We start from the raw sequence: 17,511 nt of genomic DNA, 5'->3' as shown, positions 1-17,511 counted from the left end.
GGAGTGGCCTAATACATAGTACCCTTAGCTCCCCCTGGAGGCCAGACTGTGAAATGTATTGGTGTATGTGATACCTGGTCAGATGAACCCCTTCAGTGCCATCAGACGTACCATAACCCCCCTTAGTGGCGGAGCAACAGTACTGCAACGACCGGGACTCTGGGGCGCTGCACTTGCAAGAGTCCTGTTACAGTGCTCTAGTCCCCTTCATGTGTTTGCATGGGAATAAATCAAGCCTGGTCATTGTGCCTCCTAGGCAAGATACAAAAATGTGTGATGTGCCCTCTCCACCACTTAAGTCAGTTTCTATATTAAAACATTTCATGTTCTAAACTTGGTAAATAAAATTTGATTTCACTTACATGACACTGGCCAAGCAGGGAGGCATCATCCAGGTAAAAAAAACCAAAACCTATCCCCTCTAGAAAAAGTTACCCCTTTCTGCACATCTTGTCCTAGTAGCATATGAAGGACTGTTGACATACTAACATTTAAAGGACGAGACCACCACTGCGCCTGTCAGTTGCCGAACCACCTCAACCATAATCATGTCACTGCAAAGGGTCTCCTTCATACTTTGTAGCCATAACTGCTGGCATCCTTATGAAGATGCCCTGGGGACCACTGTTTTAGTCCCAGACTATTCCTTTATAAAGGCCTGTTAGCACATATACAATTAATAAGGGAGACAACCTTGCATGTCATAAGGTCATTTATTACAGAATCTTTACACCAGTATAACCCACGTTTGGTGTCCCTATAACCGTCACATGTACTATAGTACATACATATATATAAAATATATATAATATATAATAAAAAATAATATCGGCCTATTGTAGGTCAGAAGTGCCTGAATTGTAATTCTGCCATATTTGAGGGACTCCGTGTTGTGACGAGCCGTTACGTGCTGCACTGTCTCAGCTTTTCATCGGCTTGCTTGAGGGAAATCCACGTATTCAGAGCACAGGAGCGCAGCTTAGACCAAACCAGATGATCGTTCAGGCCAAATATTTGTGCTGCAAACTGAGCGGCCGCCTCTGGAGACAACACGGTAGAACAGCCCAGCCCTGTGAGGAGACAGGAGAACATTGTCACTGCTCAGACACGTACAATGATACCACCATGTTCCTGAGGATTTACTTACCGCTGGCCATTCGCAGAGATGACCAGACGTCCTGGGCCCCCCAGTCAGCAGTCAGCGGTGGGCAGTTGATCACAGGATACAATGTATTTCCAGAGAGGACAGGACCCAAACCATTGCTTCTCCCAGCAACCGCAACAAACACTGTGGGAATGCCATCTCCTAGGGGACATACGAGACCATGCAGTGGGCAAGTGTCATATTGGGGCACCTACACTGGGGACTTGGGCAACATTTAAGTTTTATGCATTACAGGCAACTAGTTTACTCATAACTATAAAAGGTCCTGCTGGTCACATCTAATGCTGTAAGCACAGAGACGGACTCTGGAGAATTATGGGCTCATACAAGGCCCCATTTGCTTCTAGAGAAGCAGTTTAGGGGACTAATACCTACAGAATGGGACTTCCCGTTAGCTCTTGCGCAGCCTCAGAAACATGTTATGGCTTTAGTTAAGAAATGAGGAGGATGGCAGCAGAAAGCAAGTTGTCCCCTACGCCCCCTTTAAATCCCTTACTTGCCCATTTCTCCATTATAGTTTTGGGGGTTCAAGGACCTTCGTATAATCAAAACTTAAATTCTTATGGAATAACTCCTTCAGGCAGCATTGGTAGAAATCATATGAAAGACCAGCAAAGTTTAATAATCCTTAACGGTTGATAGCTGCTTCCAATACCCCCATATTTGGGGAAAAAAAATAAAAAAATTAAAATTTGACAATTAGTTAAAATTTCCAATTGTCACACAGAACAGCAAAAGCAAACCTTGTCCTATGCAGAGTTGGTGCGGACCACTTAAGATCGTACCTTCATACTCTGCCTTTATTCTCAGCGTCTCATCAGGTCCTTTGTGAGCAGACGTCACCCTCAGTTCACACGGGATGCCATAATTTGCACAGGATTTCTGAATCTTTTTACAGTGCACCAGGTCAGAAATTGATCCCATCAACACAACAACCCGTCCTTGGCCGTCACTAGTCAGCAGCAGCTGAGGAAAGACAACGTGAGATACAGATCGATGTAGTTACTGAGAAGAGCACAGAACAGACCATTGTTAGGCTATGTGCACACGTTCAGGATTTCTTGGAGAAATTTCTTGACAAACCCGGACATTTCTGCCAGAAATCCGCATGCGTTTTTTTCCGGAGCTTTCCCAATACATTAAATAGTGGGAAAAACGCAAAAATCTGCAAAATTAATGAACATGCTGCTTTTTTTTTTTAACCGTGATGCATCTTCACAGAAAAAAGGCATCATGTGCACAAAAATTGCAGAATGCATTCTAAATGATAGGATGTATATGTATGCGGTTTTTAAGCGAAAAAAAACCACGAAAAATCCTGAACGTGTGCACGTACCCTTACAGTTACACGTCTGGCAAGGTTTCAGGAGACATTTTAGATTTTCCATAACAGATATTTTTGTGCATAAAGATGAAAGCAGAACATAAAGTTACCCCCAGGAGACAAACTTTTTGCCAGCAAACAAAAGTAGGATTTCTGAATGCAAGCAGTACACAGCAACACCAGCAGTTATAGGGGAGGGGGAACCACAACATTACCTCCACTTTGTCTGCAACCCACTCAAAGTTTCTTTTGACCATCTGCATGGCCTCTGGGGTAATCTCCTGCAGATCGCGGTAAGTCTGGGGAGGAAACCCACGAGACAAGTTAGTTATTATCATTCCTTCTGCCAAGTCTTACCATTATGAATGTTAGAAGTCCGGTGAATACCTGTTTATCCTTCTGCTGGGTCTTATCACCAGAGGGCCACAGACGCCACGAGTCATTGTCGATCACATCAGCCAGGACAATTTCTTGTTTCGTCACATCCACACCAAACTCAATCTAAGTTTAGAAATTCAGACAATAAATACGCTGATAACGTTAAGGTGCTAACTGCGAGACCTAGAAACGTCCTAACCTTCATGTCCACTAAGGTGCAGTCTTGTGTTGACCATGTTTTTTCCAGAATTTCAAATATGGCCGCTGTGGAATGGTTCATGATGTCCACCTCCGCCTGGCCAATCACAAGGCCAGCACAGTTCAGTTTGGCTGCAATCAGCTGCTCTTCTGACCATTGAGGGTCATTATTGGCATCATCCTAATAAATATATATAATTTTTTTATTTCCAATTCTAGGCAATGCAGAAATATTGCACCTGAACATGCAGTTTTCTGAAGACTAAATGGAAGTACAGGACGGAAGCCCCTCAAACACAAACCTTGAAAAACATCTCCACTTTAGGGGGATAAAATGTATATCCTTCCGGTACCCCAGGATTTCTCTTCAGGAAGGAGCCGGTGGCTATTCTCCTGCACACCCACTCGATAGGGATCATCTCACAGTGAGTGGCAATGAAACCAGTCGCACTGCACTTCTTCACGAATGCTGTCTTTATACCTGAGGGGGGAAATAATTCATCCATCACAATATTCGTTAGATGCAAGAACAATTATTGAAGATAAAAACACGCCTGCCCCACCACCACGAGTGATGCCTGCCGCCTAGTGCCTTGCAAAAGAATCTGGCCCCCCTTGAACTTTTCATCCTTTTCCCACATATCATGCTTCAAACATAAAGATACCAAATGTAAATTGTTCGTGAAGAAACAACAAGTGGAACACAATTGTGAAGTTGACCGAAATTTATTGGTCATTTAAAATTTTTGTGGAAATTCAAAAACTGAAGAGTGGGGCGTGCAATATTATTCGGCCCCTTTACTTTCAGTGCAGCAAACTCACTCCAGAAGTTCATTGTGGATCTCTGAATGATCCAATGTTGTCCTAAATGCCTAATGATGATAACTATAATCCACCTGTGTGTAATCAAGTCTCCGTATAAATGCACCTGCTCTGTGATAGTCTCAGGGTTCTGTTTGAAGCACAGAGAGCATCATGAAGACCAAGGAACACAACAGTCAGGTCCGTGATACTGTTGTGGAAAAGTTTAAAGCTGGATTTGGATGCAAAATGATTTCTAAAACTTTAAACATCCCAAGGAGCACTGTGCAAGCGATCATATTGAAATGGAAGGAGTATCATACCACTGCAAATCTACCAAGACCCGGCCATCCCTCTAAACTTTCATCTCAAACAAGGAAAAGACTGATCAGAGATGAAGCCAAGAGGCCCATGATCACACCTTCTCACCTCGCCCTTTATCTGTCGGAGTCCCACAAGGTTCAATCCTTGGGCCCCTGCTCTTCTCCATTTACACCTTTGGTCTGGGACAGCTCATAGAATCTCATGGCTTTCAGTATCACCTCTATGCTGACGACACACAGATCTACTTCTCTGGACCAGATATCACCTCCCTACTAACCAGAATCCCTCAATGTCTGTCCACTATTTCATCCTTCTTCTCCGCTAGATTACTTAAACTTAACATGTACAAAACAGAATTCATCATCTTTCCCCCATCGCACGTGACCCCCCCAATGAACCTATCCATTACAGTAAATGGCTGCCCACTCTCCCCAGTCCCACAAGCCCGCTGCCTTGGGGTAATCCTTGACGCTGATCTCTCCTTCAAACCACATATCCAAGCCCTTTCCACTTCCTGCCGACTTCAACTCAAAAATATTTCACGAATCCGTACATTCCGCAACCAAGAATCTGCAAAAACCTTAGTCCATGCCCTCATCATCTCCCGCCTTGACTACTGCAACCTCCTGCTCTGTGGCCTCCCCTCTAACACTCTCGCACCCCTCCAATCTATTCTAAACTGTGCTGCCCGACTAATCCACGTGTCCCCCGCTATTCCCCGGCCTCTCCCCTCTGTCAATCCCTTTACTGGCTCCCCATTGCCCTAGAGACTCCACTACAAAACCCTAACCCTAACCATGACATACAAAGCCATCCACAGCCTGTCTCCTCCATACATCTGTGACCTAGTCTCCCGGTACTTACCTACATGCAACCTCCGATCCTCACAAGATCTCCTTCTCTACTCCCCGCTTATCTCCTCTTCCCACAATCGTATACAAGATTTCTCTCGCGTATCCCCCCTACTCTGGAACCCTCTACCACAACACATCAGACTCTCGCCTACCATCGAAACCTTCAAAAAGAGCCTGAAGACCCAACTCTTCCGACAAGCCTACAACCTGCAGTAACCACCGATCGACCAAACCACTGCATGACCAGCTCTACCCTCACCTACTGTATTCTCACCCATCCCTTGTAGATTGTGAGCCTTCGCGGGCAGGGTCCTCAATCCTCCTGTACCAGTCGTGACTAGTGTTGAGCGATACCGTCCGATACTTGAAAGTATCGGTATCGGAAAGTATCGGCCGATACCGGCAAAGTATCGGATCCAATCCGATACCGATACCCGATACCAATACAAGTCAATGGGACTCAAGTATCGGACGGTATCCCTGATGGTTCCCAGGGTCTGAAGGAGAGGAAACTCTCCTTCAGGCCCTGGGATCCATATTAATGTGTAAAAGAAAGAATTAAAATAAAAAATATTGCTATACTCACCTCTCCGACGCAGCCTGGACCTCACGGAGGGAACCGGCAGCGTCCTTTGCTTAAAATTCGCGCGTTTACTTCCTTCCGTGAAGTCCCGGCTTGTGATTGGTCGCGTGCCGCCCATGTGGCCGCGACGCGACCAATCACAGCAAGCCGTGACGTAATTTCAGGTCCTTCAGGATTTTTAAAATTACGTTCTGGCTTGTGATTGGTCGCGTCGCGGTCACATGGGCGACGCGACCAATCACAAGCCGTGACGTCATGGGAGGCAGGACACGCTCGCATTTTAAAATGCGCGCGTGTCCTGCCTCCCGTGACGTCCCGGCTTGTGATTGGTCGCGTCGCCCATGTGGCCGCGACGCTACCAATCACAGCAAGCCGTGACGTAATTTCAGGTCCTTCAGGATTTTTAAAATTACGTTCTGGCTTGTGATTGGTCGCGTCGCGGTCACATGGGCGACGCGACCAATCACAAGCCAGAACATAATTTTAAAAATCCTGAAGGACCTGAAATTACGTCACGGCTTGCTGTGATTGGTCACGTCGCGGCCACATGGGCGGCACGCGACCAATCACAAGCCGGGATTTCACGGAAGGAAGTAAACGCGCGAATTTTAAGCAAAGAACGCTGCCGGTTCCCTCCGTGAGGTCCAGGCTGCGTCGGAGAGGTGAGTATAGCAATATTTTTTATTTTAATTCTTTCTTTTACACATTATTACATTAATGTTGTTTCGATACCGATACCCGATACCACAAAAGTATCGGATCTCGGTATCGGAATTCCGATACCCGCAAGTATCGGCCGATACCCGATACTTGCGGTATCGGAATGCTCAACACTAGTCGTGACTTGTATTGTTCAAGATTATTGTACTTGTTTTTATTATGTATACCCCTCCTCACATCTAAAGCGCCATGGAATAAATGGCGCTATAACAATAAATAATAATAATTATATACAATACCAGATGTTACCCTCATTAATAAAACTGTACATAAAGAGTTGGAGTATATGTATGTAATTTTTTTTGCAGTGAGCACAGGTGCCGGCAGATGATACTACTCTCCCATCAGCGACACCTGCTGTCACGGTTATCAGTGACACCACACATAGCCCGATGGGAGCAGTAGTCTCATCAGGCCAAGCCAGCTTCACAGCTGAGGGTCACAGTCAGCTGCGGAACCACGCTGACATCTGCCAGCATGATCCCGCAGCGCTGAGACAGTACCGGCGGTAGTGTTACCACACACAGCATGTGACGAACATGGCGGAGCCAGGTGTGAAATGTTCCTGATGACGCTGTGTGGCCAGCCCACTGTAATGACAACCAACATTGCTGTAGCATTAGTGTGTGGCGGACAATCCCTGCATGCTCAATGGCTCTCTAAAGAGCAGCAAACATGCAGGGCGGGGACCCGAGCTCCAGCGAAGCAACCCCTTTAATACTCGGCGAGCTCCAAGCATCAAATAGTGGCGAGCATGCTCGCTTATCACTATCCATAGAGAATGTATACAGAGAGCCTGGTGCAGCCAGGGGCAACTTTCTCACCTCCGCTTCATCCTACATCTAAGAACGGTCATAACTTCTGGAATCAGGGTCTCTGCCACTACATTATGCTGCCATCAGAAGACGCAGCAGAAACGATGTGTCAGATTCCCTTTAAAGGCAAGCTACAGATATCACAATAAGCCTCTATGTCTACCAAAGATCCTCAGATATCAGTACTGCGATAACCACGGAGAACTATTTCCTCCATTTAAAGATGAGGGAAAGACAAACACCAGCATAAACCTTCTGTACGAGATCTTACCGGCTTCTTGCAACAGTTTGAATATGCAGCTGGTGGTCTTGTTGGAGATGGCCGCTTTCCCCTCCATGTGGTCCTTCCTGGCTGCATTGCCCGCTGTGATCTGGTCCTTGGACTGCATGAGGACACAGCCGGGGTGATCCAGGAGCTCATACACCTCTTTAGTTTTACCTTCATTAAGCTTCTTGCCGAGTCTCAGCTCTTAACGGGAGAAAGACAGGAAATCACTTCATGTAAGCAACGGATGGCGATTATAGGAGAGTCCACACTAGAGGGGTCTACACCACGTACATGGGGAGCAGACATCAGGTCATGTGAGGGGTCGGCAAGGAGGAATGGCTCACGTAGAGGAGCCAACAACTGGGAAACAAGTGCAGAAATGCTTGTTCCTCAATCCCCTAAACTGGATGGTTAATCAGGGGCGACGTTTAGTGTTATAAGTATTGATATCGTTGTTATTGGGGAGCACATGGACCTGTGTAATCAGGGAATGTGCGGCTGATCCAATACTGGGCACACAACGATCAGTCTGTAAACCGGCCAGTAAGTGTCAGCTGGTGTCTAGTCAGCATGGATCCGACCCACGGAAGAGGCACTGATGGGCTCAGACGGCCGCATTACATGGTCTGTACATGGCCGGCGACAGGCCGGGTCACACCGTGGTACTGCCCTCTATATACAGACCATGAAATGCAGCTGCCTGAACCCAGACTAAAAGGTCTGTTCACACTAGGTGGTTATGAGAATTTTCAGCTGCTTTTTACAATACCCTATGAGATTTCAGAAATCTCATACACACATTGTTTTATGTCATCAGAATTTTGTGCTTTGACATGCTCTGTCAAAAAAAGCTGCACTTTCCATCATTTTTCACCCTTCATCATTGACTTGAATGGATGGGGAAAAAAACTCTGCAAATAAGCAGGTTGACTTTTTTGCAGCGTATTTGCTGCAGAAAAGTCAAGGACAGCCAGATGTGAGCTCACGCTCTTCTCCGCTACCTCTAGGTGGCAGGCTGCATGATGCATCCATACTGCCCATCATCCTGAAGAGCCGACCCGAACCCCATTCACTTTAATGGGGGCCCGACAATACAGTGTTTGACACGCTGTTATATGCATGACAGAGCAGCAAACACCGCTTCTGATTGGCGGGGAAATTATCTCCGCCGGTCAGAGAGGCACGGCTCCCATGCTGTCAGAAGACAGAGGGGGCGCTCAGCTGTGATCGGAGGTGTAAACTCACCTCCAATCACTGGTGTCAGCTGATGGGACTACTGCTCCCATCATCTGACACCTACAGCCGCTAAAAACAGCGAGAGCAGGAGCGGTGGATGGGAGTATTCATCTGCCACTCCTGCGCTATAATAAAAAAATTATATATATATTTTACTAGCTGAAGAGCCCGGTGTTGATGCATAGGCAGCATTAATAGTAAAAAGTTGGTCAGACTTGTTAAGCACTATGCTGGACAAGTGTGACCAACCTGTCAATCACTTTTCCAAGCAATGCTTTAAATCGCTAGGAAAGCGCAAGCATTCTGCAAGCTAAAAATGCTTGTGTTTTGCGGGAAAACGCATTTGAATTGCGCATGCGTTTCACCCGCAGCAGGAAGTTGTGGAAATGCTGCGGACATTTCTGCAGCATTTCCACAACGTGGGCACATAGCCCGAGAGCGAGCGCAGCTTCAGTGACGTCACCGCTAGTCACTGAAGCTGCTCTCGTAGCAGCATTCAACAGTGGTTTTCAGCCGGGACAGTCGCATCTTAGGACCGTCCAGGCTGAAAACTGAATATCCCCCAGATATGGATTACTGCATGGGACACCACAACGATGGACAGGTATGGTATATTGTTTTTTTATTTTACTTTTATTACAGGAGATCAAGGGCTTTGCAGAAATTAGGTGCGGTTGTAAGTATGGTTTAATTAAGAATAATAAAGGAGCCTGTGTGTTTCTGTCAATTAATGGACTTTATTCTGGCCGCGTCTCTATTTACCATATAACTATAGGATTATTAATGGAAAGGTGTCTTATTGACGCCTCTCTTATTACCAACCCCGGGGCTTGATGTCACTTAACAGGGACATCAGCTCAAACCCCCCCCCCCCCCATTACCCCACTTGCCACCGCTACAGGGCAAGTGGAAAGAGAGGTTAAGTGCCAGAATTTTCTGGGGCGGCTGAGAGCTGATGTTTAGCTGGGGGAGGGGGGGCCTATTTTAATAGCCAGTAAAGGCCAAGTATACAGCTGTGAGCTGGTATTAATAGCCTGGGAAGCTCCATGGGTACTACCCCCTTCCCAGGTTGTAAACATCTGCCCTCAGTCGCTAGCTTTCCCTCGGCTGGTTTTGAAAATTGTGCAGGCGTCAACGCCATTTTTTCCCAAAAATAATCTTTAACTAAATGCATGTGCAGTAAGCTGCACCAATTGTATTTGTCACTGACATGACATCTATATATCTACGTATTCTGTATGTAATCCATCTCTATCGAGTCGGCTCCTGCTGCCATTTTACACTATCGCGGGTGCTGAATTACTGGCTTTTCTTCTATTCTAACTTGTCAGTGTGATTTTACTGTAGCGGCACTTGAATTGCTGGCTTTTCAAAGGAGGTACAGTTCTACAGGAAGTAGGTTTTTTCCTCTGGGGGCACTCAACTTTATTAGCATGCACAAAGAGACCCAAGTTACCTAAAATAAAAAAAAAGCAGCAAAAACACCCAGTGTGAACATACCCTAAAGCCCCCGTCTCACATAGCGAGATCGCTAGCGAGATCGCTGCTGAGTCACAAGTTTTGTGACGCAACAGCGACCTCCATAGCGATCTCGCTATGTGTGACACGTACCAGCGATCAGGCCCCTGCTGCGAGATCGCTGGTCGTGTCAGAATGGCCTGGACCTTTTTTTGGTCGTTGAGGCCCCGCTGACATCGCTGAATCGGTGTGTGTGACACCGATCCAGCGATGTCTTCACTGGTAACCAGGGTAAACATCGGGTTACTAAGCGCAGGGCCGCGCTTAGTAACCCGATGTTTACCCTGGTTACCAAAAAAAACAAACAGTACATACTCGCCTTTCGGTGTCCCTTGCCGTCTGCTTCCTGCTCTCACTGACTCCCGGCCGTACAGTGAGAAGTGAGAGCACAGCGGTGACGTCACCGCTGCGCTCTCGCTGTACGGACGGATCTCAGTCAGAGCAGGAAGCAGACGGCAAGGGACACCGAAAGGCGAGTATGTAGTGTTTGTTTTTTTTGGTAACCAGGGTAAACATCGGGTTACTAAGCGCGGCCCTGCGCTTAGTAACCCGATGTTTACCCTGGTTACCCGGGTGCTGCAGGGGGACTTCGGCATCGTTGAAGACAGTTTCAACGATGCCGAAGTCGTTCCCCTGATCGTTGGTCGCTGGGGAGAGCGGTCTGTGTGACAGCTCCCCAGCGACCACACAGCGACTTACCAACGATCACGGCCAGGTCATATCGCTGGTCGTGATCGTTGGTAAATCGCTTAGTGAGACGGGGCCTTAAGGCTATGTGCACACGTTGCAGATACTGATGCGTTTCCATAGCATTTTTTGGACGTGCAGAATTGCATCAAATATGCAGCGTAGTGCACAAGCAAATTGGTGCGCACATGCTACGGAAAAAAAATTAAAAAAATACGCAGATTCGAGTTTTATTTTCTACAGCATTTCAATTCTTTTTGCAGATCTGCAGCGTTTCTGCACCTATTGACTACCATTGTGTCAGGAAAATCCGCAGGTTTAAAAAGATCTGCTGTTTTGCTGCGGAGGTGGGTGTGAGAAACGCTGCAGATAGGGAGGAGGAAGAGTGTGTGGGACTGTGTGCGTGCAGGCATCGTCCGATGGGACTACTAGACCCATCCGACTGTGCCTGCTACAGTGATAGCTAGCCAGATGATGGGACAGTAGTAGTCCCATCAGCTGGCTACTGTGTAAATAAAAAAAAACACAACACACACACCTAGTCCCTGAAGCCCTTGATCACCTGTGAAAAAAATAAAATAAACCAACAGTATACTCCCTGATCCGATGTAATCCATTTAATAACAAGTGTCCCATGACGATCTCCCATGGAGAGCTGTCACATCAGGAGATGTGACTGCTCTCCAGGGGCTCCGGTGATACAGTGCAGAGAATTACCTAACATCATTGTATCCCTCTGCCGAGTTCAGCAGAGTTCATACTGTCACTTGTGGCACCGCTGCATGGGAAAATTCTCATGCAGCAGTGCCGTAAAGTGAGAGCACAAACTCATTGAACCCTCAGTGATAACACTGCAGGAGCCATTGTCTCCTGTCACTGGAGGCCTGTAGAGCATCAGACAGCACACTAACCCATAGGAGGTTTATAGTCTCATACACACTTCAGTTTTAATAACAGGTCCATGAGACACCGCAGTTCCTATTCCATCAGTTTTGTGCATCAGACTCTGTGGATGAGAGGGTGTGCTGGAGTCAGAGAACATGCCTCTTAATGAACCCAGCGTGTCTCACACCAGTCAAGGACTGCCATTAGATCTGTGGGGAGGAACGTCTCAGCTTGTCATGAATTACACGAGATGTGGCATCCTGAGCCAGCTGCTCCCATTTACCAAAAGATGCAGGATTCTTACAACTTCGTACTTTTTTTTTTTTTTTTAAACTGATCCAAATCCAAGATTCAGACACCCCAAACAGGCACATGTCCCTCCGATGGTAACCCTGTCACAGATGTGGGGGGACCTCCTGTAACAGGACCCCTGTAAGAACAGTACATGGACCAGAAGCCAAAGCCCAATCCTTTCAAGGGGACAACGGGGGCCACATTCTACAGCTTTCTATCCAGTCAGAAGCCCCCAATACCATCCTTTATAAGGGAACCTGACACTAGTTTAGTATCCCAGACACAGACACCTTTCTCTGCATTTCACGAGTTACTACATTGTGTCCCGACTCCCGGTAACCGCAGCACACCATGTGATTTGGTCCGCACTGTATGTGGAGTGAGGCTGGTCGGTGTGATGGCGGCCGCTGGCTCTTCTAGATGTGGATGAGGTGTCCTGTGTCATCTGCATACCTGAATGAACTCTCACCTGTGCAGTAGCATCGCCGGCGGACTCCCTATGTGGGCATTGATGTACTGCGCAGCCGGCGATGCTACTGCACGAGGACGTCCATCAGACCGGACCGGACCGGCCTCATGGAAATACAGCATGGGACCAAATCACATGATATTGTTGGTGAGCGGGGGAGGGGAGTCAGAGGAATAAGGCTGCAGTCACACTAGCAGTATTTGGTCAGTATTTTACCTCAGTAGTTCTAAGCCAAAACCAGGAGTGGGTGATAAATGCAGAAGCGGTGCAGATGTTTCTGTTATACTTTTCCTCTGATTGTTCCACTCCTGGTTTTGACTTACAAATACTGAGGTAAAGTACTGACCAAATACTGCTAGTGTGACGGCAGCCTTATCTGTGAGATACAGGAAAGGTGGTGGCCATTACTGGGAAAATAAGAAACTGGGGACAGGTTAACCTCTTGTATGCCTGTGTCCTGGCTCCTCACACTGCAGGGTCACAGCATCCTCACCCCAGGAGGGCAGTGCCCACTATTCTCACCACATGGCCCTGGTCACATGACAGTAGGGGACCCCGGCACTCACCTCCGCTGGATTCCATCTTCCTGATTGTATGCCTAAATATAAAAAGAGACAATAATTATACAGCTGTCAGTACCGGGATGCAGCAGCAGGGAATACTGGGACTTGTAGTTCTTTACGCTGTGCAGCAGGTCACTTTCCTGCATAGGCCCAGAGCCCTGTGAGGAGAGGACCGAGGGGCTGCACCATGGAGCCGTGTGAGGAGAGGCCCGAGGGGCTGCACCATGGAGGTGTGAGGAGAGGACTGAGGGCTGCACAATGGATCCCTGTGAGGAGAGGACCGAGGGGCTGCACCATGGAGCCGTGTGAGGAGAGGCCCGAGGGGCTGCACCATGGAGGTGTGAGGAGAGGCCCGAGGGGCTGCACCATGAAGGTGTGAGGAGAGGACCGAGGGGCTGCACCATGGATCCCTGTGAGGAGAGGCCCGAGGGGCTGCACCATGGATCCCTGTGAGGAGAGGCCCGAGGGGCTGCACCATGGATCCCTGTGAGGAGAGGACCGAGGGGCTGCACCATAGATCCCTGTGAGGAGAGGACCGAGGGGCTGCACCATGGATCCCTGTGAGGAGAGGCCCGAGGGGCTGCACCATGGATCCCTGTGAGGAGAGGACCGAGGGGCTGCACCATAGATCCCTGTGAGGAGAGGCCCGAGGGGCTGCACCATGGATCCCTGTGAGGAGAGGACCGAGGGGCTGCACCATAGATCCCTGTGAGGAGAGGACCGAGGGGCTGCACCATGGAGGTGTGAGGAGAGGACCGAGGGGCTGCACCAAGGAGCCCTGTGAGGCTGCACATGGCCCCATACAGATATTTGCCCCATACAGATATTTGCCCCATATAATGCTGCACATGGCACCATACAGATATTTGCCCCATATAATGCTGCACATGCCAATAGGCCTAAACTTAACAGAAAGACATTAATAAACATAAAATATAATGCATGTATTAAGTCTAATTAAAGGAATGTATGCTTACTAATTAAGCGCGTCCGCTCACTGATGAAGAATATCACAGAACTTCTGGTCAATATCTCAGGCGTTGCAGTTTCCACGAACCAGCGTGTCACTTGGTCACCGATAAGATATTCTCCTTGGGTCTGTTGTTTCCTTGAAGGGGTTTCTTGTCTGGTCTTAAAATCGGATATTTTCAGGCACTTGGATGAAGCAGCAAAGCAATAATGAGAGAGAGGTGGACTTGATTCTTCCTCCATTTATACTGATATTTCACATCCACACCCACATACACCCCATGACTCCACCTTTGCTTCTGGTATCTTCTGTGGCAAATGTCCAATCATCTCCCGGCAATGTGAACACTGTCCTTGGCTGCAGTAATCATCACCATCCTGCAGATGGCGTCCTCGTACTTGGGAATAAAGTTCTTGTTTAGGACAGTTCAATCCTACTTGGGATGGATCCAAGATGTCCATTCAAAGAACAATGGTTTGTCTCCCACACACCGCGGGCATTGGGTATCAATATACATATCCATAGGCCGGAGACAGGATGTCTCTCTCATGAGCAGTGGTTTACAATGGAAACCCACAGGAGTTGTGTACATATGTAGATGATAGGTCTCAAACAGGATAGAGGCCATTCATTCCAGATTTCCAGTGTACACCTGTGTCCTCCATTAGGCTTTAGGGCCAATATTCATTTCGTATGTAGATGCAGCTCTCCCTTATCACTAAAACAAAGGACATCACACATGATTTCTCAGAGTCCTGGTCATATTCAGCAATCATAAATTCAATATAATTCTATGGTACGCACATTGTCCATGTTGTCTTCCAACAGGTATCATTAGCCATCGTGTCATTACTACATGGCTGGCATCATTTTTTGGGCCATGCACTGTCCAGATCCTGCCCACATAAAGCACATTCTTTGTTTTGACTTCCCCGTACTTTTCCTAGGGGGCCTATACAAAGTCATACAGGAAGAGAGGAAAGTAATGGAGGGGTCCCCTGTCCTTGTGGGGCAGATCCCCTCTCTCGTTGGTGCTGTCATGGGTGCTAGGAAAAAGTAATTAAAAGAATTAGTAGGGGTGAAGGTCAGCCCCCTCACCTTCAACTGCATTTTAGTAAACACAGGAGTGGAGAGGTAATCGCCTGTAGTAATTCCTGGGGAGTCATTCCAGCTGTGAGAATCAGACTGCACTCAGATGTCATACGAGTGCAGTCCTATTGGAATACCTGGGGTGGACCCGCAGATCCACGACAATGAACCTCCCAAGGGTGAGCTGACCAGGTAGACCACCCCCTATACAGGGAGCGTTAGGGGCAGACCCAAGGGAGACTATTGCCGCAGAAGCTGGAACCCAGAGACAGGTAGTAGGAAGTACAAGATAGATAAGCTAGGCACAGGATGGACCGAGTGAGGCAAGATGAAGTACGGTTAGGTAAGAGCTGGGAACCGGCGAGACCAAAGGAGAACTGCGAAGGGGAAGACACAAAGGAAGCAGGACAGAGACACCAGACTACAGAGTACGGAGAGGACACTGGGAGGACTGGACGAGGAGACAAGGAAGCCTGGGAAAGGCAGAGAAGCTGAACTGGCTGGACAGAGCGGAGACTCAGAACAGGCAGTGCAAAGACAATGGTGGACCTGAGTCACAGAAGCACAAATGACAGACAGGCAAGGAGCAGAGGAAGGAATCACCTTTAGTGTTGAGCGATACCGTCCGATACTTGAAAGTATCGGTATCGGAAAGTATCGGCCGATACCGGCAAAGTATCGGATCCAATCCGATACCGATACCCGACACCAATACAAGTCAATGGGACTCAAGTATCGGACGGTATCCCTGATGGTTCCCAGGGTCTGAAGGAGAGGAAACTCTCCTTCAGGCCCTGGGAACCATATTAATGTGTAAAATAAAGAATTAAAATAAAAAATATTGCTATACTCACCTCTCCGAGGGAACCGGCAGCGTTGTTTGCTTAAAATGCGCGCTTTTCCTTCCTTCCGTGACGTCACAGCTTCTGATTGGTCGCATGCCGCCCATGTGGCCGCGACGCGACCAATCACAGCAAGCCGTGACGTAATTTCAGGTCCTTCTAGGCATTCAGTATTTTAAAATTACGTTCCGGCTTTGTGATTGGTCGCGTCGCGGTCACATGGGCGACGCGACCAATCACAAGCCGTGACGTCACGGGAGGCAGGAGACGCGCGCATTTTAAAATGCGCGCGTGTCCAGCCTCCCGTGACGTCACGGCTTGTGATTGGTCGCGTCGCCCATGTGGCCGCGATGCAACCAATCACAGCAAGCCGTGACGTAATTTCAGGTCCTTCAGGATTTTAAAATTACGTTCTGGCTTGTGATTGGTCGCGTCGCGGTCACATGGGCGACGCGACCAATCACAAGCCGTGACGTCACGGGAGGCTGGACACGCGCGCATTTTAAAATGCGCGCGTCTCCTGCCTCCCGTGACGTCACGGCTTGTGATTGGTCGCGTCGCCCATGTGACCGCGACGCGACCAATCACAAAGCCGGGACGTAATTTTAAAATACTGAATGCCTAGAAGGACCTGAAATTACGTCACGGCTTGCTGTGATTGGTCGCGTCGCGGCCACATGGGCGGCACGCGACCAATCAGTAGCCGTGATGTCACGGAAGGAAGGAAAAGCGCGCATTTTAAGCAAACAACGCTGCCGGTTCCCTCGGTGAGGTCCAGGCTGCGTCGGAGAGGTGAGTATAGCAATATTTTTTATTTTAATTCTTTCTTTTACACATTAATGTTGTTTCGATACCGATACCCGATACCACAAAAGTATCGGATCTCGGTATCGGAATTCCGATACAGCAAATATCGGCCGATACCCGATACTTGCGGTATCGGAATGCTCAACACTAATCACCTTATATACATGGAGTGCTAGAGGACTTCCGGTCACGGTCCTCCAGGATCACAGAGAGGAGATAGAGAGCGCCTGCAAATCAGAAAGAGGAAGTGCTGGAGTGGGCAGTGCGCACGCGCACCCGACGAGAACCAGAGAATGAAGGAGAGGACACGCGCCTGCAGGAGGAGCGCGCCGCAGCAGGTAAGAATGAGTGGAAGGAGTGGCCGTGACAGTACACCTCCCCTTACTCCCCCCCTTTTTAAGACCAGACAGAAACCTGGATAAAATCTGAGGAGCTTGTATGTTCTCACGGGGCTCCCAAGACCTCTCTTCAAGACCAAAACCCTTCCAATCAACCAAAAAGTTTTACCTCGAGACTTTCATGGCAAGAATGTCCTTAACCTCAAAGACATCTGGGTCAGAGACAGGTAAAGGAGTTTGAGCAGGAGAAACATGGAACTGATCTAAAACCTGTCGTTTTCAAAGGGAGACATGAAGAGTTGGGGATGCGAAGTGAGGTGGGCAATTTCAATTTGTAGGCAACGTCATTGATACGAGACACAACCTCGAAAGGGCCTATGTAC

At 48.1% G+C, this 17,511-nt stretch overlaps 1 protein-coding gene across 1 annotated transcript; it reads right to left on the bottom strand.

Moving 5' to 3' along the window:
- Window positions 1-678: 678 nt before the first annotated feature.
- On the bottom strand, window positions 679-14,318 carry LOC143792937 (bifunctional phosphoribosylaminoimidazole carboxylase/phosphoribosylaminoimidazole succinocarboxamide synthetase-like). Its single transcript, XM_077279434.1, has 10 exons — window positions 14,060-14,318; window positions 13,086-13,117; window positions 7,434-7,631; window positions 3,368-3,546; window positions 3,067-3,246; window positions 2,877-2,990; window positions 2,705-2,788; window positions 1,951-2,131; window positions 1,148-1,306; window positions 679-1,070 (listed from the first exon to the last, which is right to left on the bottom strand). The coding sequence occupies exons 2-10, from the start codon at window positions 13,099-13,101 to the stop codon at window positions 904-906; spliced, it is 1,278 nt and encodes a 425-aa protein (XP_077135549.1). The 5' UTR covers window positions 13,102-13,117; window positions 14,060-14,318; the 3' UTR covers window positions 679-903.
- Between the last annotated feature and the right edge of the window lie 3,193 nt (window positions 14,319-17,511).

Source organism: Ranitomeya variabilis, chromosome 1 (genome assembly GCF_051348905.1).
Source record: "Ranitomeya variabilis isolate aRanVar5 chromosome 1, aRanVar5.hap1, whole genome shotgun sequence".
Lineage (NCBI taxonomy): Eukaryota > Metazoa > Chordata > Amphibia > Anura > Dendrobatidae > Ranitomeya > Ranitomeya variabilis.
Note: the sequence above shows the minus strand (reverse complement) of the source record. Positions and strands in the feature narration are given on the sequence as shown.

Excerpts from the sequence above, each read along its gene's own strand:
- LOC143792937 (XM_077279434.1), bottom strand. Across the intron at positions 3,547-7,433 it reads CAAACTGTTGCAAGAAGCCG|GTATAAAGACAGCATTCGTG; the intron begins GTAAGATCTCGT and ends TTCCCCCCTCAG. Across the intron at positions 2,991-3,066 it reads GCACCTTAGTGGACATGAAG|ATTGAGTTTGGTGTGGATGT; the intron begins GTTAGGACGTTT and ends TTCTAAACTTAG.